This window comes from Pygoscelis adeliae, unplaced genomic scaffold, assembly GCF_000699105.1.
Source record: "Pygoscelis adeliae isolate BGI_AS28 unplaced genomic scaffold, ASM69910v1 Scaffold145, whole genome shotgun sequence".
Classification (NCBI taxonomy): Eukaryota; Metazoa; Chordata; class Aves; order Sphenisciformes; family Spheniscidae; genus Pygoscelis; species Pygoscelis adeliae.
In genome coordinates this window covers 1139765-1160623 of record NW_008824866.1, presented here as the reverse complement: position 1 = coordinate 1160623, position 20859 = coordinate 1139765, and the positions used below count along the sequence as shown (strand labels likewise).

Sequence of the window (20859 nt, the reverse complement as noted above, 5' to 3'; positions counted from 1 at the left end):
CCTTTGGGGTTTTTTCCCAGTTCAGCTGTTTTTATGTTCTAAGTAGCACTAGTCTGCATGTAGTCTAAATAGTGCTAAATAATCTGGGTAGCCAGGCTCACAGTACTCTTTACAGTCAGTGGCCTTTTGGATGCAGGAATGTTCTGCGTGTTATTTAAAGTGCTAGATGTAAATTATGATGCAGTCTTTCCTTTGAGCCTTTGTTTCCGTATAATATAAATCCGAGGCCCTCGTCCTGCAGCTGGGTGCCTGCGGTTTCCCGCTGCAGCACTTGGCCCGAACTGAAAGGCAGTGTAAGGCAGATGGGAAGGGAAAGGGGAGAGGGAAGATGAAGTGGCTGGGGTAGTGCTGTGTGGAGTCTTAGGCTTTCAGCTTTCCAGGCTAGCTACTCTCAAATGAAAGCATCTTTTAGTTGGTTTCCAGATTTAGACCGGAGATAAGCAGGAAATATTAACGATACCAATGATCGTTATTGGCTGCTTGCGTATTTGTTCTGTTCTGTTCTGTGCTTTAAAAATGTTAACCAAATCTGCAAGCAGATGAGACATTGCAGCAGCAGCCGCCCTTCGCTTCCAAATTACAGACTCTCTGAAATAAGCTGAATGGGTTTGAAATTAAAAAAAAGTCGTTAGTGTCTTTTCATTTGTATTTCAGAGCAGAATTAAGGCCCTGTGTACACGTAGCACATACAGATGTCACCAAAAGAAGTCTTTAGAAAAATACTGCTGAAGGCTGGACAGTTGTTTTTGTAGCACTCAGGCTTTAACCGGTGCATCTCACAGACTGACTTGGGCCCTTGTATTAATAGCAACCCCTGGAGAAACAGGCGGCAGTCTTGCAGGCTGCAGTATGTACCGGTTTCAAGCAAGCCATAGCGCAGTCTCGTTTTGTTGTCTCTATTCACAGCCTGTGTGCACAAAGCTGCAGAAATAGATGACCACTAATGGCTAAAATCCCTAGTACTGGCAAAGCCTAAGTTAATTCTTGGGGTGTTTTTTTTCCCCATGTTGGGGAGGTTCCTAAGCTGTTTGCACAGAAGCGTCACTGCCAACCTTGAAAATTGTTATTAGCTCTCCAACCACCGTGACTCTGGAGCTCGTAGCTGCCAGCAGCATGAAGGAGATCGGGTCTGAGAGGGCAGCTCTTGCTCTCTCGCTGTGCTGGAGTGTCAGCACAGGCTGAACATGTCAGGGCTTCGACACTCCACTACAGCAGCTTGTTTTCTTGGCCTGAACAATTTTAGCCCTTCTAACTTCTAGCTAAGAAACAGATTTAATTGTGCAGCTAAAACTAATCGACAAGTTTTAGACATCTTAATCTTGAAAACATCCCAAATTATATGTCTTTAATTTTAAATCCCTAAGATGTGCTAAATAGGAAGCATTGAGGAAAGTTAATTAGTCTGCCTGCCTCTTCCTTTAGTTCCTAATTACTATGAGTATTTTTCTTGTCCACCAAAACCTGCTGGCTAGATTTTAGGGCAGATGTTAATGTGCAGTCACAATTAAAAGCACATGCACTGGATGCTGTTGAAGCCTCCAAGTGCTCTGCATTTATGTCTTTTATTTCAGGATGCCTTGGGGGAAAGAAGGGATCATCACACAGTTAAAAATGTCATTTGTTTTCTTTCTTCCTTCTTTTCCATGCAGCTCCTCTCTTTCAGTCAGACAAGTAGCTGCCAGGAAATCTATTAATGGTAAAATGATTTTGATACATGGTGCAGTGTTTTTGAGAACATTATCTTGGTGTCTGTAAAAACTCAGTACTTTTTCACTCAGTATACTCAACCTAGTAACAATTTCATTTCACTATCCCTTGGCCCAAGTAATGACTTCAAGTTTCTAATTAGACAGCAAATGGGAAGGGACTGTGCATGGTCCTTGGGGCCTGAGCTAAGAGAGCACTAAGAAACACTCCTGTAATAATTTAACAGGAATGAGAGCTCCTGCCTGCCGAGCCAGCTCTCCTGCCTCTGTGGAAACGGGCAGGATCGCTGCTTCGCCTGTGTCTTGTGTCAGTCCTCCCCAACTGGCCATGCCTTGGCTTCACCTCCCCAAGCTGTGCGAATTGTGGCTTGGGCCCCTCTCTCAGCCCTTCTTACGGCTTACCTGGGCAAAAACATCTGCCTCCCTGTTTTAGGTATAGAGCATCCTTTCTGCGGCAAAAAAATAGGACAGAATTGAATACATGTCCCCATCGTGGATAGCGTTACTACATACCTTTTGCTGCTTTTCTCCGGTCATTGTCTTTTCCTTTTTGTTTTGCAGTGCATTTTAAATTCATTGAGACAGGAAAAAGTGTGATTGCTCTTTCACTGTTTCAAGAAGACGATATTTCGCTGCTCTGTTTGCTAAAATAGATGGCTGTAAAGGCACTCTGGGTGCCTCTTCTAATTCCAGATAAGCCTTGGGCTCTCAATACGCAGCACAAGACAGAATCTAATTACTGAAGTCATTATTATTGCATCCTCTGCTACACTGTGTTTTTCAAAACCCAGAGCCACCTTTGGAGTCACAGCTGTGGACCCCGCTGGCAGCGGTGGGACGTGATGGCAGTCTGGCAGCCTGGGGACGATTTGACTGTACTTACCTGGAATGAGTTACTTATATAAAATCTCACTTGTCTATTTTTTGACCCTGAAAAGAATATGTGACAGCGGAAAGTTTCCCCTTCTTCACTCAATGCATTCTGACTTCAATGGCTGCATTTCTGAAAAGGTGGTGCCTTTTTTTCACCTCTTCTGAGGAACCTGATACTAGCTAAGTCTGAGGTTGGGCTACCCAGGACTAATAAGACCTGCCGGTTTTTCTTTTGTGTCAGTCCTTGTAGGAACAGGAAATGGAAACTATTCAACCGATAATCATGCAAGACTATTTTGCAACATTGGATCTTAAAGAGAGAAAAATCAACCTCTTTTTCTTTACTTTCAAATGCCTGTCAGTTTTAAAGTGAAGATGTAAAAGTAAAGTGGGGATGTGAAAGTAAAATAAATATTGGCCAGAGTGTAAAAATTTTCTTTCAGATGTTATTTTTAGGTAAGATCTTTACTTCCAGTTTGACTGAGTAGTCATTGCAGTCCTTTTAATTTTGCAGCATGCCATTCTATTTAGCAAGCGCACATTTGGCTCCTGAAAGGTTTTAAATTATATGTGGGTTGGTATATGTGTATGTGTATGTGTATATATATGTATGTTTGCTGTGTAAAAAAAGTCTTCAATTTATGTATTTGAAAGGAACCAGTTGTCATATCTACTCTTTTCCAATGAAACCTGAGTATTTTAAACTTTTTGATAGACTGTAATGTTCATCTATATTCTCAGACTTCTCTTAATGATGAACATAGAATAAGAAACTTTTTAATTGATCTAAGAAGTGTATATTAGTACAGTAATCGAAAGGCAGGTTGGTGAGGGTAGAGATCTAAATCCATCTAATCTGGGCTTAATGCCTCAAGTGCTGGTCAAATTGGATTCTGGTTATTAAAACTTGCATTTGGGGAGCCTCCTATGAAAGGCAAGCGTAGGAATGCAGGGATTAAGATTTTTTGAAGGAATGTATTAAATTCTAGCTTCTCTCTATTAAAATCATTATAATAATTCAGTAATAATCTGGCATAGATCACATCACTTGTTCTAGGCTGCTAACAGTTGTCATCACTGGCTCTTTTTTCTCTTTGTATTAGGCTATAGGTGGTGTTTGCGTGTAGCACCATAAACAGCTTTACAAGAGGGTGTTTGCTCTCGATTTCTTTGACTACATTCAAATCGAAATGGCTTTGATTTATACAGCTGTAAACACTGCCCTGAGTTTTAGCATGGTCACAATATATCAGAAGGGTGGTAGGGAGTGTTTAAACTAATAGAAGTTTGTTTACTCTGTATTGTGTAGAGTCTGGTCACTGTTATCAAACGATCTGCATTTGTTGCATCATGTTGTAAAACATGCCATTTGGAGCTGCTCATGAAATTTCAGTAAAAGATGCACTGAGCGACTCAAGCATATAATTTAAAATGGGGCCTTGGACATTTTTAGTCCCACATGGTGAAAAATATGTATTGATTCTTGATTTGTGCAATAATGTGATTGCAATGGAGATAGTCAGATGGCATCTGGAAGAGGATTTTCAAAGCTATGCTCCCAGCTTGGCATTCCGGGCAGCTGGACACGCTGGTGCCTTGTTCTGCTGCTGTAAAGTTTCACCCAACCAGTCTTTGCTTTTTTTTTTAAAATGGGGCCTTCACCCATATAGATTTAATTTGAATGAAAAAAAACAAAAAACCAACCATCAAATTAATAAGAAAACAGCATGTTCTGTGCACGGTAATACAGAGGATGCAGTAAGCCTGTCTTTAAGGCAAATGCTGTTTCCACTTACTGGTATGACTGAGGCTTTGTTGCTGAAAGCAAGCAGGTTAACCTTTCAACTTAAAATTAATTGTCAGCTTCTCTTAGTGTTCTTTCTAAGCTTGTATGACTTCTGTTTCGCTCTTAATATATTTGCATATTGACAAGTCACTCGCTGTGTTTGCACTGTGGCAAAATAGCTATCGCAGCAACTCAGATTTACAGGTTGAAAGAATCATGCTTGTTAGGGACACTGCTCTGTCGTCTTCTAGGATGAGTTCTGCTGTGTGGATTAGCCAGAGCCCACATACAGTTAGTGATACACTGCAGAGTCAGAGCAGGTGGAAGGAATTTCTGACCTTCCCTCCCTTCAATTTCTCCTTTTCTTTTCTGAACGGGGCCCCATGTGAAACATTAAAATAGAGAAAGATTCCAAGATTGCAGACGACAGTGTTGCAGCAGGTGTCTTCATTGTATCTTAATTCTTTTTTTGTTAAAGTATGTTGTTTCTTTGCAGCTTTGCTGACAAAAATATGCAATTTATTGCTTAAGAACATTGAATCATTAGAATGGCTTATTTTCCTTCCTGCTACTTTGTGTTCACAGCCAGTGGGACAACGTGATCTGTAGACCAGAATGGGATGGATTACTACAGCTTTGATTCAGAAATGGCTCAAAACTCCCAGATCTGAACAGCCCTGAACCTTGCAATAAGATCAGATCTGAACTTTGTTTCAATTAGCTCTTTGTTTTTCTATTAATAATGAACTAGCTAAATATGCGCTGGTTTGTAGATCAAATGAAAGAGGTATTTCATCACCAATATCTGGAGCATCTAACATTTATTAGGAAATAACTTACATTGGTTTAAAACTCAAGTATGCATTAATCAGAGTAACAACAGATATTTTGAAGGATATTTTATTACCGTAGTCATAGTATTCTTCCAGCCTTGTCTAATGGTCCTACATCTAAAATCCACCATGACCTTGAAGAGTTTGATAATCTCAATGAGGTATGACAGTAAAATTGCTCATCCTGTTGGTGTGGTTATATAAATGCACAGTTGCTGTTTATGTGATATAAAATATAATAGACTTGTAGTTTGCTTAGGATGTGTTTTACTTACAGTAGGGTGACCATTTGTTTTTTCATAACTAATTAAGCGCCAGGATGGTCATTAACAGGCTTTGTTCACTACCTGGGCAGAAGAGAGCTCTGCTTAGTCAGGTCCTATAAATATTGGTATTTCTAGGAGTCAGCTACCTGCTGGGGAGGGCCCTACGGGAACTTTGTGATTAAACATCCAGTTGTGATCATATCTGGGAGGGGAGGTTAGAGCCCGAAGGGAACTTCAAGGGAAAGCCGCACGTTTCCATCTCCAGTATCCTCTGGGAAAGCAGACCTAAAGACTTGCATTAAATTGGACTGCGAGTTTGGCTTAGGAAATAGCTCCATTGATTGTAAAATACATGGAAGCTTCTTGAACTGATTGAAATGTAAGTGAATGCGAACAGTTACTGCAGACAGAAATGCTGCTCAAAACCCCAGTATGTGGGTCATTCTCACAGTTCCCTCTCCCCATATCTGACCATCAAACCGTCCAGGGGGTGCCTGTTTCCACCAAATTTCTGGGGCAGTTTGGAAGCTGTTGGCACAGGGTGGAGCAAGTGTCTACTGCTGTGCGTTAGCAGGAAGCTCTTTGGCTAGCAGAGGACGGTGAAGAATGCACTTCAATACTTTGGGTTTCTAAGCAAGTTTATAACATCAGCTACCTGCTGCAGTTTTACAAAGACTATAGAGACATACAGAAATGCATTTGATTAGGAAAGATGGTTTACATGGGTCCCAGTCTTACAAAGTACTTCACTTGACCCTCGTGTGTGACATTTAAAGCTTAATGGCATTAAAATAAATCACATGCCCAAACTTTAACTGAGTTGAGACATAAACCAACACATGAAAAAGAATTCTAAACTAGAGAAGTTGCCAATTTTGCAGTGACTTTCATCCCTCATCCCCGTGTTTAAAAGAGAATGCAAAATGTAAAGGATTTATAAATCCAACAACTAATTTTCAAACTATCAACTTTGTTAAATAGTCTCTACATAATATATGTAGCCATATACCTCATTTTAAAGAAAGCACAAATGAAATAAACTATGTTAAAATATACAGAATATATACATACATATACAGACATCTAATACAGGTATATAACCCTTCTAAATTGATATGCCCCGAGTAGGGAATCCCCTAAATAGGGATCTGTGAATCACTGAACCAGGATGGTCACAGAGCCAAGAGAGAAGGGCTGCAAAGACAGAAAATGGAATGGAAGTAATGGAAGAGTCTGTGTAGCTTTTGAAGAAAGAAGTCATGCCTCACCAATCTAGCAGGGCTTTTTCAGAGGAGTTTGTAACCATTTTTGTAGTTGGATCTGGTCAGCAAAGTACAGTTGAGTCTTCAAAAGCTCCTGGATCAAAGACCTTTAGAGAAATAAGCTACTGTGAGATAAGAGGTATTTTCCTCTTGCAGAGTAATACCTGGTTAAAAGAAGGTAGAAATAAATTGCCAGTCTTCTTAATGGAGAAAGGCTTTATTAGGCTGCACAGCCACCTTTTTGGGGGACTTTGGATGTTCATCAAATTCAATGTTAGCTGCAAAGGGAGTGAATAGCAAGTTGCAAAGTTTGCTGATGACTACTTCAAATATTTCATATCAAAACTGATGCTGACTGTGAAAATGTGACAGTAATCTCATAGTAGAAAATGCGTAAGTAATACAACAGCCAGCAACATTTCATTGTCAATAAATGCAGAGTAATGCAGTATATGTGCTATGCATACATGACAACAGGATCCAGCTGAGTTATTTTCAAGAAGAAAGATCTGGGAATCACTGTGGCTAATTGTCTGAAATTGTCAATTCAGTAACCAGGGATGGTAAAAAACAGTGTTTTGCGCTGCCGGGGAAGGAAGAGAGAAGGAAGAGAAAGCATCCTTAGGTAATGCGTTGTCGTACGCCACAGTCACATCACAAGTCCATTCACACGCTGGTGTTTGTGGGCAGTTTGGTCTTCTTGTCTCAGGAATGGTGGAAGAGAATTAGAAGAGGGAGAAGAAGAATCACCAGCAGCCTGCATCCTCAGAGATATTAAATAGTTTCCATATGAGGAGGATTCTTCAGCTTGGGAAAAAGCTGCTGAGGTAGGGTGTGATAAAAATGTATTAAACCATCAATGACACGGAGAACATGAACAAAGGAAGGCAGGGTGCTACTTCTGCAGCTCACAAAATGGGAACCATAGTGTGCCCACATGACATGCTTGGGCACACAGTGCATTTTCTGAGGGAGCTGTGGCTGGCAGAGGTGTAAGTACATTCAAAAATGGGATTAGTGAGCCTGAGGAGGATCTCTCCACCAGAGGTAGCCAGCCTGCAAGTGAGGGGTCATGTCTGGGCAGTGCTTGGGTGTTCAATACCCAGCTAGGAAGACTCACCCTTTTATTGTTTAAAAAAAGAGCCTTGCTGATTTAAGACAGAGGCTGGATGGGTGGAGGAAGAGCTTCCAGTGCCTTTTATTGATAAAGGTTCATCTGTTTGTTGGGGTTTTTTTCCAGTCAAGGGCTGTTTAGGATATTATTTTAGAGTCTAGTCAACCTGTGCTCTGTAGAGTAGAACAATTTCCTTCCCTGAGACCTCATTTCACAGGATTTTATGCAAGTTTAGATTGAATCCCCAGCTGTTACCAGTCCTCTACCACAATGAGTGAAAAGGTAATGCGTTGCAAAAGTAACTGTGATAATCTTGAGCTGTAATTTAGTCTGTTTAGTGTATCCTGAGGATTAATTCTCAAATGCATTAAGCAAAACAAGAAATAATGCACACTTCATATTGTCTTCCTTACACTGTAGTCTCATTTAATTAGCTACTGAAACAACAGACTGAACGCTTCCCCTCTGCCTTGTTGTTTGAATCATGAATTTTAAAGACTTTTGAGAGAATGACTCAGGAGGTGAAACAGCAGGACTTCTGATGTTATTTATAAGCTCTGTACTGGAAACTATTTCAGTGTCTGCAGCCATGAAACTCAAGCAACTTAGCCTGTAATTTCATAATTTGAGACTAAATGGTAGGAGAACTAATGCTGTCAGTGCCCCAATAAACAGCATTAGCATTCTCCATTGCCTCTGCTTACTTGAAAAATGGATAATGAAATAATTGGCATTAAAGCCCGCTATCAACTACAGGTTATCCCACGAAAGAAGAGGTTAATATGTGCACCAAAATACATGCAATACACGTCTGAAATAATTGGGTTTCCATTACAGTAATAGTTCTGAAGACTGCAATTAAGCGAGGGCAGCTCACAAAACATCTGCGCAACACCTCGTGCAAGCAGCCAAGCGCTCCACGGGGCTTGCAGCACCGAGGATGCTGTGGCATGGGGGGAGCCTTCCAGCCAACCTATCCCAAACAGAACTACCGTTGCAGCAGGCTTACTGCCTGACCATTTAAGATTTGTGACTTTGCTGGGTTTTAAAAAGACACATAATGAAAATAAAAAATAGAATTAAATGATATTCCTGTTCATATCTTTTATCTGTTTCTTTTCCTTTGGTAGCTCTTTGACACATATCCTTTGAAGGAAAAATCATGCGTCTCCCCACCTCTGCCCTGCAGTTTTGACCTTTTAAAATGCCCGGGGCTGCAATGCTCCAGCTATGAGAAGTGAGAGGCTATTGATTGTGTTACTCTATGGACATATGTGTACCCCCACACCCCCGTTTCGTAGGAGCACAAAGCTGAGTTAGCGCTCTGGTGTGAGGAGGGGGATGCTTCTTGTATTCAGTATTTTATGCTTTCCTGGTATGTAGCAGTTTTTAACTGCACAGAAGGCTGTGATCCCTCTTTTTTTCCTAATCCCAAGTACTCACTGTAAAGGAAAAGGACATATATATTTCATCAGGTCTTGCTTTATTTCCAAGGCACTGTAGTTTCTTAGTACATTCCTGAATAGTGTCATTGGCATTAAAAAGTCCAAGACTGGAATCAACTTGAGAATGGAGTTTTTCCTGTTTCTTAAGGAAAAAGCAGGAAACAAAAGCAATCTTTAATAGATGGGGGGAAAAAGGGAATCTGTCATTTGTAGCCAGGAAAATCACTGCAGAAATAAAAATAAGTTTTCAGATCAGGTGTTTGTGTCGACATCTTACTACAAGCAGTACCTTTGATAGTGTGCAGATTTGTCTTGACAGGGAGATTAAGCTCGAGCACATAGGTACTTGGAAGATGCAAGGGATACACATGTAAGTTATCTTGCAAAGCCTTTCTTTTAGCTTCGTAAACTTTTGGAAACATTGAGCAAAATATCCCTTGTTAAGGCATTTCCAACTTTGCTGTTAGGAGGTAGTACAGCTTGCTCAACACAGCACTGGCGTAGGCTCAGATGTCTGGCTTTCTCAGCTGCTGTGAGAAAATGAATGTGCCATTTCATCTCTGCATGCCTCTCTCATCCTGCAGTCCCTCTTGTCTGTTTAGAGTGTATGTTCTTCTGAGCTGGAGTCTTTTTTATTTGGAGAGGTATATATACTGTGTAAAATAGTGGAGTAGCAATTCTGTCGGCTCCTCTAGGAACTACTCTAAAATGAAACCTAAAAGTTATACATTATTGTAATTCATTAGCATATTAACTTCACTATATATGGCAATGTACATGTAGAGGTCACTATCCCAAAGATCTAACTGTAATACTGAAGACGCAGCACACCCAAGAGAGGTTACACAAACAGTGGGGAATTTCCCGTTGTATTTGAAAGTTTCATGGAATAGTTGTGTTGCGAAGTTTACTTGAAAGCGAGGACAACTGGGAAGCCATTGATAGGGCTGTACAGCAAACGTGTACTGACTGCAAGACTCACATTTGGCTTCCTTTGGCAATTAAATGCTATTTGGGATATAAAAAAGAAAAGAAAGAAAATGTAGGGAGGAATGTAATGCAAAATGTTTTACACTGAAAAAATACTCGGGAGTTACTATATGCTTTCCCCCTTGAAGATATCTGTGTTTTATGGAAACTGCCTTTGTAATCATTCTGATAATCAATAACTAATTTTCCAGTCATTGTTTGCACAAATGACAATAATTTTAATGCTTAAATATCTGGCAATAGAGTTTAATCTGATGATGACTTATCACAGCAGTGCATATGAAGGCAGTAGTGCCTGACGGTGATTGACAAGAAGCAGTGGTCATCACTGACAACGCTCATCGTTCATTTTGTGTTTCATTCATCCTTTTACCTCAATAGCAGCATCACATCTTCTTATGTTGGCAAGAAAAAACTGTGGCAGACAGTTTATTAATGTGTGAAGAATTGGTGTTTAATGTGGACATGTCGTAAGGCAGGTAAATAGTCTGGTCATCAGCTAATGAATATTCACATTGTGCATTTCCTACTGAGATCAGAAGCTAGAAGGAATGGGCTGTTTTTCAGAATTCCTCAATGTGTGTGTGTGTATTTTCATCAAGACACCCTTACATAGCTGATTACTGAAAGTACATTGTCAGTATCGATTACCAAAGCAGCTGCTTTTACCTGCCTTATGCGGTGCATCAAACCGTGTATGAAATAGCTGGTTATGGAGACTCATGAAATGAGTTCAAGACATGAATGAGCTTGACTTGAAGAATTTGTTTATGGTGTGTTAGTTATGAGATGTCTGAATGAGCCAAGGGAATGGCACCATGGGATAGAGTCCCACAGAAGAGTTGAGATTGGCAGGCACCTCTTGAGATCATCTTGTCCAACCCCCCTGCTCAAGCAGGGTCAGCTGCAGCAGGTTGCCCAGGACCATGCCCAGTCAGGTTTTTAATATCTCTATGGATGGAGACTCCACAACCTCTCTGGGCAACCTGTGCCAGTGTTTGACCACCCTCTCAGTGAAGTGTTTTCTGGCGTTCAGATGGAATTTCATGTGTTTTGTTTCATGGTCATTGTGTCTTGTCCTGTCAGTCGGCACTGCAGAGGGGAGCCTGGCTCCCTCTTCTTCATTCCCTCCCATCTGGTATTTTTACACATGGATAAGACACCTCCTGGGCCTTCTCTTCTCCAGGCTGAACAGCCCCAGCTCTCTCAGCCTTTCTTCCTATGAAAGATGCTCCAGTCCTTTAATCATCTTAGTGGCCCTGTGCTGGAGCTCCAGATGGGTAGATGGAGAGATGCCATTTCTGGAGATGGTGCCCCCGGTGCAGTGGCACAGGAGGTGGCGTATCTTACTCCTGCTCCATGAGGTAGCCACCATCTGGGGCTAGGAAACAAGGTCCTGATGGGATGTTCGTAACAGTGCCTTGGGCAAGTCATAAACAGGACAAACGGAGAGGGTGGCAGGGTTGGCAACAGTAGCAGCAAAAGGTTGACAGACAGCAGTTCTTATGTTTGGTTGTTGCTTCTGGTAACAGCGACCATAATTCACATTAACAAAACAAAAAACAACGGACTGCTTTGGTGCAGTTTTATACCATTGCGTTGTTTTTCTCAAAACTGCATGACAGTGAACCAATTCACGAAGAAACACTTGCACTTGGTGGCGAAGCTTGGAAGATGGCAAGTCTTAAAAGAAGGTGCAGCAGTTGGGGAAGGGAGAAGAGGTAAATGGTATTTATATCTGAATTGTGTGTAGCAGGCCTGCAATACCTAGGATCCCAGGAGCGGATTTGATCACAGGACACCTGCCTGCTGTGCTAAGGGTACCCCTGTGATTAATGATTTTGCCAGCTCAGATGACACCAGTATCACCCCAAGCCCCCCAGTGCAATTTGGGTTTTCAAGGCATTTGGTCACAAAAGAGCGTATGCTGGTTGTGCATATTTTTAAAATTACTGCCTTTATGGAGTAAGTTGATCTGTTTTGCAAGTGCTGTCCTGCTTTATAACCTGAGGACAAAATTGGTTTCATCTGCAGCCTGCTCAGTGTGCAGACTCACTAATAGGTCAAGTATAAGGAGACAATCTCAGAAGGAGTCAAAAGCAGGAAAACAAAACAAAAAATAAAAACCCACAACCTCCACCACACAGAAACCAGAAAGCCCAACCTCAGAAGTTAGAGGCATTACTGAGTGTTTGCCTCTGACCCTACTTATGCAACTATTTCCCACAAATGGCAAGTAAGGTGGTGCCTCGCTGCGACAAGGAGAACCCTGCTTTAAGTTCCTGAAACACACATGTTGTGCTACCAAATAGTGGACTGCTTGGCCCCAGCAGCTGCTCCAGACATGAGATGTATCTTCTCTGGCCCCTCCGTCAGACTCATGCCAAGGGGTCCCACCAGGCACCTGAGGGATCACAAGTGGCACTAAATAGCTGCCGTTAGGTAACTGAACTGGACCACTGTACTAAAGAGGGTTTCCTGCCACTTTGTAATGGAATGATGAATTATCTGTGTATTATCTTATTGAAGCTGTAAATGATTAATTATTTTCAGTTTTTAATTTCCAGTGTTTTTGATGCATTCAAATAATAAGTACAACATTTTTGGCAGCAGTTTTTAACATTCCCTGTTTCCATGCCACAACATCTACTACATCCAGCTAGAAGCAGTTTCTCACTGAATTCCTTATCGGCCAGCAGTGTTCCTCATGTTACAGTGATTCACATCATTGTAAATGTGAACAGACTGAAAAAGGACAATTAAAGAGGGTTGTTTGGCAAACGTCCCTTTTTTCTTTATGGGTGTTCTTGCTCTGCAAACACAGGAAAGCAGCAAAGCACATAAAACGTTGACAGTGGAGCACCCAGTCCATCGTTTGTTTTTCTCTTTGAGTATTGGTTCCACCTAGAAATCAGAATTAAATATGTGATACATATCTACATAACACCTCCCATCTGAGGATTACTTAATTAGACATTTCAGACTCTTGTAAGGCTGTATACTATCCCTTTCTAGGTGGCTAGCATGGAGACAAGTGAATAATTTATAGCAGGTCTACGAGACATGGCTACTACTCATGTGTTTTACTTGACTGCTAGCTTATGTAGCTGGCAAAAATAAACCTCCATTTGTTACTGTCTGTTGTTCCTGAGGGAAATGTTACATAATAACAACAAAAAAACCCCTTAGATCAATTTTAGGTGAAAGAATAAAATGGTTAGCAATTGGAGTTTTAAAACTTGTATCTAGGTGAATTTTTCCAGTTTCTTTCAAGCTTCTGGAAGTGGCATGTTTGTCTTCCAGGCAAATTTTGTTTGAGAAGGGTTAATAATACAGGGACTATCAAGGATCCAGTGTGGTCAGCCAGCTGATGTACTTTGAAACCTCACTGTTATGCAGAGTTCTTCTCTCCATGCCCCTGCCTTCTGTAGGATGGCTGTCTCTGCTCACAGCATTGCTGCTTCTGTTAGTTTTTTAGAAAAGGGGCTGTAGGATCCCACGGACTTTAGGTAACCCAACATGACTGCAGTCCGCAGAGCCCTGCAGAACCTCCCTCTTCACAGTCATCTGCAGGGGTTGATCTCAGTCCTGGATGCGTTTACTGGTGGAAGGGCACTATTCAGTGTCTTGCCGCAGCCTGGTGACCTCTGGAAGCCATAAATATCTCCGTGCAGCTAACATCAACATGGAGGAGTCTCAAGTCTGGAGCAGGAGACATGAAAATTGCTTGCAGTCATATCTGTGCCCCAGGGTGTTTCATGTCTAGAGGCTTGCGTGGGGCCTCGGCTGTAAACTGTTCTTGTGCTCAAAGCCAAGAACATGGATTTTCACTTTTGTTTCTAATTACGTAGGATGAAACTGCTTTCTCAGGGTCTTTTCCTTAGTCTCACAAGATGTTTACAGGTCACTTGACTTCAATGCTAGCCCAAGACATGAACGAGTTTAGGAACCCTTCAGTATTCTCTCTACTCACACACTCTGGTGTTTCTTGTGCAGTAATTGCTTGATGCCAAAGTCAGAACATTTTCTGATTTTTAAAATCAATTTAGAGAAACAAATCTGTTTCAGCATTTCAGGGAGATAAACATTACAAAGCAAAGGGTATTTATCCTTGCTCCATTCACAGAGATAAAACGCTACTCTGTAAATCCATAGTTACTGTGATTAGTGAAATGTCTATGACAAATTGCAGGCAACCAATTTTTGTCTTGAGTCTTGTAAAAGTATTCAAAAATTGCAATGACTTTGCCTCAGTGGCTTAACTTGTAATGTGTCTGTAGTGCAGAAGTCCATCAGTTAAAGAATTTTATCATAGTTCAGCCCTTTTATGGTTGTATATATTTAAAAGAATTCAGAATCAAATTGTAAAAGTGAATGAGTTGACATAAATACAGTGCTAAAATTATTGGAACATAATTCAGCACCTGTAACTTACCCAGTGACTTCCACGGGATTGCATTCAAGTCAGTAGCAAACAAGTCTCTTAAGAGCAAGAAGAGCCTCTTAAAATAAAATGAATCACAATACTGTATAACCATATGCTACAGCATTTGGTCTTTCTGTGTATCATCTCTCTTATGAAGGGATCTTAATCTTGGATGGAATTATAAAATGCATGACCTTTCTTTTCCTTCCCTCTAAAATAGCAGTGAAACAAGCAGTCCAAGTCAGTTCCCATTACAGCAATAGAAACATGCTTGTTAACCACAGTGAGAGCTGGACTCTGTCCTGGATGGCTATACGAGTGATCAAAAGATATGTATTATAGGAATGTACAGTTATGCTGTGAGAAATTTTGCTTTCATTCTCTTCAAAGGCTTCAGGCATCTCAGGGAAACCAAGAAAAATCGTAACAGTAAGTCTTATGAGCACACATGAGGTTATCAAAGCCCTCATCATCTGATACTGATTTCCGCTGCATATAAATATATATATGAATAATTTATTTACTTCATCTTTATAATCAAACAATCCTGGATTTTTCCTGTCTTTCTTGGCATGGTAGGAGTAGCCTCAGTCTGTGTTTTGCCTGGGGCCCATAGCTCTTACTCATGAATTCACATCAGTGCTTGTTCTCTGGGTTGGATGACCAAGCAAGGAGGGAGTCTTGTTGTGCTAGGTGGGAGCTCTTCACCTTCTAGCCCCAATCAGCGGGCAGGCCAAGGGAATCAACGCAAAGGAATTGCAAGCAGTGAATCAGTGTGGTGGGGGTTTACTTATTTTCAAAATTTGCGGTGGAGTTCTGTTATGATGAGAGGGTTGCTGAGATTAAAACAAAGCAGATGGAGGCTGATAAAACCAGAGAAGAAGAGGCAGAGGTAATGAACTGGGAGAGAAGAAATTGCAAGTGGATGGGGAGTCAGAGAGGATTGGTGGGGACTGGACCAGGCGGAGAATGGCCAGAGTGAAAATACCCCACTGGTGTCTCTGCTGCAGTGCCCGGTGGGGCAGCAGCTTCTTCTGCTCCTCTTGGCTTTGGTCTGCCATGGGGCCTCGAGTGATGCCTCACCAGCATTATTTGTGCTCTCTGAGCCCACCTGGCTTGGGGAAGAGTAGTCCTTTCCCTGCCCGTGTGCCCCTCAGAGGGAGTCAGTTGTTCCTGAATGGTTTGACCCAACTTGCTTCTGCCCCGGCTGGTGAGGACTCCTGACAGCGAGGGTAATGTAGTCCTGGGCTATCTGGGTTACCCCAGGTTATCTGGAAAACTGCTCTGAAACAGCACATCCTTGTGGTCAACAGAGGCTCAAAAGCAGAAGCCAATTCCAAAGCTTTCCCCAACACAAGTGACAGCAAGGAGAAGATCCATAGCTCAGTCATAACTCATCATCGGAGCAGTGGGGTGAAGAACAGAGGAAGCGCCGCCGTGTGGGGGGTTACTGTAGGGATTTTCCTGCCTGGACTCTGGTAGTCTTAGAGGAAAATTGATGTATACTGTTGCTGAGGAAATGAGTCTCCCAGGGGAAGGTCGGCTTTTCACCGGTGTGAATTTTTGCTGCCTCATGCTCACTCAAGTCAATTAACCTAAAACCTACAAACTGCACATGCCACGGCTCTGTGCAGTTATTATATGGAACTTTATACAGTTGCATGTGGATTTAATCATAAACAGCCCAGGAATGGATTAAAGTTTATATTCCTCTTTAAATATTTGTATTCCTATAATGGAATATTGCCCATTTTTCTCTGTAGGTGCCAGCTTGCGTGATGACCTCAGTAAATACTTCTGGTTTCATCATTCTCAAGGGGACACGATGACAGTTCAGGATCCAAACCAGATGAATCTCTGTGCTGCTGTTTGGACTGTTGTCTCCTATGTAATTGCTGACATGGAGGAGATGTTGCCAAGGTAATAAAACAGCAAGAAAGAAGATTTCTGTTCTTTAGTAAAGCCTGTGAGTCCACTAATGCATGTGGTCTACAGCTGTGGGAAATTCCATTTTTCACCCTGATTTTGTGCAGTATTATGTCTGTTTTCCTCAAAGCACATGCTCTTTTACAAACACATTCCTGTTTGTTTTTGCTGTTTTGATACCTTCCATTTGTGATTTTCACTTAAAATTTCTTCTTTTAAGTACTTTTTAAATTTCTGATGAAGGTATGATAACTCTTTGACTAAGATATAATAACCATTTGTATGCAAAGTGATCCTGTGCAGCAGGAACAATATACCAAATAAATTTGTTGCATCAGAATAATTAATGTATTGAGTTAGCGTACACCTTTATGGGCTTGTTTTCTGTCTTTCACTTCTATGCATTAGAATGATGTACTATTAATAAAACAGCCATTTCTTTTTACTCTCTTAAGGTAATACTGTAGTTTCTATACAGTTTTCAGGTTATAGGACAAATTAATCTTGGCCATTTTAATGGTAATATATGGTAAAATGGTCAAATAATGGCCAAAATGCTAAAATAATAGGGCTTTTAATAGTTCATTCAGCTCCCGCTGTTAAATCTTACTAAAGATTGCTTCATGCGAGACTCAGATAAACCAGGACATAGAGGATAGGAAGCCAACCATGGGACTCCCAGATCTCCTGTGTTTCTTCAGGCACCTCCCCATGGAAAGCTGTGCACGTCCTTTTCTTCCTAATGGAAGACTCGCCATAGTGACATGCAGAGAATTTTGTATGGCATTTTTTCCCTTAAATGCCATGATCTTTCAGAAACAGCATCACAGCTGTGATTTATGACCTTCACTACCTGCCAGCTGACATCCAAACGAAGTGTAAGAGCAGATTTTGATTCAGGCTGCAGAAGCCATTCCCAGCCACCCCTCTCTTGCGGGGATGCCCTCCCTTGCCGGAAGCCAGGTGAGAGAATGCTGGTACATGCGTGCTTTGATGGAGGAATTAATCTGGGAATTTGATTCTTGTATACTTTGTTGGGTTTTGGTTTTGGTTTTTTTTTCCTGCTCAAAGATTATGAATATTCGGATGAGTTTCAGGGGTATCTGTAGAGAAGATGTAACTGGTGCTGGGTAATATTTTAAGGCATATGATTTCTGCTCATTTCTTTGTGACGTGATCCTTGTTTCTGCTTTTGAATTTTACAACAAGCAAACTTACTGATGTGAATAACTGCTGCAATATAATCAACACCAAACAACTAACGTAACGAACAGCATGGAGTATTAAACCAAATGGCAGTCAGTCCCTGGTGCTGTTAATCAGTTCTGTAGCTGAGCAATAGCTGAGTGATGAGCCATTCATTTTTATAGAATTAATAACCATGATATCTGTTTACTATGATAATAGCAGGTTTACATCAAATGTATTAAATATTTCAATTTTCCTTCCAAATCATTTCAGGAACATAAAAGCTGCCTGGACATAACTCTGCTCTTTCTTTTTAAAGAAACAGTATTGAAATAAAGTTAGCAAAAATTTCTTCTGCTTTCAAGGCATGATGCCTATGCTTCTTTTTTCTGATTTGCTTGAGAAGAGCATAGTGGGTGGTGCTCACCACTGACAGATCCCCAGCTGTCTCTAAATCCAGCCTTTTGACCTTCACAAAATACTACTGACTGTCTCCTGAACTGCGTTCCGCATCTTTTTCCCTCAAGGTATGCCACTTTGTACATCAGAGATTCAAAAGGGTTCTCCGTGAATTTACATTTATTGTTACAAATCTTAACCTCTTCTCACTTGGAAACGGGGCTTGTTTGTGTTTTTCTCCATTGTCTCAAGTCAGACAGAGAATCTCTGGAGTCAAGAATACTCTCTGCAGAGCAGAACACCACTGGGGTATGCACGTGGCACCACAGCACATCCCAAGGTGTGCTTGTTGGCTCCTAGGCTACATAAGATAGGCTGTAAAAATTAAGACCTTGATGCCCCTGAAGAAAATTCAACCTTTACATCAACTTCAGATACACAGTTCTAGAGAGAAGCTTGGCAGAGTGGATTTTGAAAAAATGTTCAAAAATCAAAATTACTATCGTCTTTTTATAGAAATAGTGAAATTAAAAATATTTTAGTTCTCAAATTGAAAAACAAAGAATTTTTTACATGTAAAACCAGGTTCTGTTAAGACATTGTCTTTTTGATTCACCCCTTCTTTTTCTATCTGTAATAGTTCTTAGATCTAAAAGTTCAGCTGTTCACAGTGCTGTCCTGATAACCTGCCTGTTCGGCTGTACCTCTCTCAGAAATTTCCGTAAATGAAGAGAAGATGTTAATACATTTCTTTCCTTTCCCAGTGGGATTTTGTACCTTCTGTGCAATAGCTCATCTTTATCCCTGCTCAGTGTAGCAATTACAGTGTTTCAGTTGGTGGCAATTAAACATATATCAGTTGGTCAATTTTCAATTCAAGAGCACTTCTGAAGTAAGCCAGGTATGCCAGCATTGTTTTGCTTTCCACTGGCATGCCGCCTTTGATCTTTGAGAATCTTTCTCAACTTTAGTTGAGAAAGTAATAGCTGAGGATATTATTTATATTACTACTACTGTCAGGGTCAGCTGCTGTAAATCTGTGCTTTCCTAAGTATTTTGATGACATTCTAAGATAAGGGACCATGTGTACGTTTCCCTCTGATAAAATAAAACACTATCAGCTTTGGACTAGATTGCTTTTTGCCTGCAAAGATCTGTGAGTTGAGGGTTGAAAAAACAGTGGTAGTATTTAAATATATGTCAAAAATTTAAATTTCAAATAAACATTTTCCTCAAGGTATTACAAATCTCTTGCATCTGCTGAGAAGAAGGGAGGCCCCTGGGTAGCCTTCCTTTCTGTTACAACTCAAAGCTTTCAGACATAGTTACAGAGGGACGAGGCCAATACATAATTCATTTACCGACTAGACGATAGCACAAATGCTGATGAAAAGTCTCTTTTCAATACTGCATAATGTAACGTAGGTAATTTTGCCAGTAATAAAAGAAGAATTGCAGGATAGGAAACCGAGTTGGCGCTTTTGTCCTTCATGTGTCAAGATATTATTGGAGTTTCACTCTCTCGTTGAATGATTCAGTTCTGTGTGATCCCACAAGATTTCTACCTCTCTTAAAATAATTAAAAACAAAGAAAGAGAGCTATTTCCTGGAACAAGAGATGAAGCGGTGCTTCTGGCGCTGCTACACTGCAAACATCTCTGGCTGTATATTTAGTTAGTATGCTTCCCCCATAACAATTTCAGACACTTCCATTTACCATGAGTAAATATCAAACTGATCTTGATATCTATATCTGTCTCATGAAATATACATACCATCTAAATGTGCCCAAATGATTAATTTACTGCTGTGTAATGATTAGCATAAAAATCTCATCACTACACAGGATAGAAATGTTACCACTAATTGCTGGTTGAAGTGAACAATGTTTTCTGCATAGAAATTAATGATGCATGCATCGCAGCTCACTCTTGAATGGGAAAATTCAAGACTTTCTGGAAGAGAAGTATCTTTTTTTTTCCCCCCCTTCTCTTTTCTGCTAAATGATATGAGAGCTTGATCATGTGTAACAGAAAGGAATATTATTTTATGCACAGTCCATTATATCTTTGTGGCTGTGCATGAGGAGCGCCCAACGTGGGGCTCGAAGACTTCGAGATAACGACAGGTTTGATTGGAATGTGCTAGATCAAATTTATAGCTGTTACTGCTGTTTAGCTGTTAATTAGCAGGCTTCTGTGCTTGCCATGGGGCTTGCTTGCCTTACTGTATATTAGAGTCTAGTCCTTGTTAGTGGCTGCTTCTTGCTTTCACTGCTTGCTGTAGTGCTGTACTGCTTATCACCTTACTCTTCTGTGCCTGGGAACATTTTGATAACAGCAATGGCCATGCGCCTGGGCTGGCAGATGGCCGGGGCATCGCTGCTGTGTCTGTGCTGCAGTACTGGACAGGCTGGAACTCCAGTGTGAACTCGAGTCGAAGGGACTGTGACCTGTGGATGAGTCCATGCGGGAGCAGGACACCCTGAAGCATCTGTGGCCGTGGATAAGCCCATGCCGGAGCAGGTACATCTCGAAGCGTCTGTGGCCATATTTATGTCTGTGCCATAGCAGGTATATCTCTGAAGGGGTTGTGGCCCAAGGATAAGTCCACGCTGCAGCAGGTATACCTTGAAGCATCCGTGG

At 41.1% G+C, this 20859-nt stretch overlaps 1 protein-coding gene across 1 annotated transcript in view; it reads left to right on the top strand.

Annotated features, from left to right (window-relative positions):
- The window catches only part of CPQ (carboxypeptidase Q), a 158147-nt gene extending 141070 nt beyond the window's left edge, over positions 1-17077 (top strand). The window contains exon 9 of the mRNA XM_009324404.1: positions 16465-17077. Within this exon, the coding sequence (XP_009322679.1) occupies positions 16465-16625 (161 nt within the window). The 3' untranslated portion in view covers positions 16626-17077. The remainder of the gene's footprint in view (positions 1-16464) is intronic.
- Positions 17078-20859: the final 3782 nt, after the last annotated feature.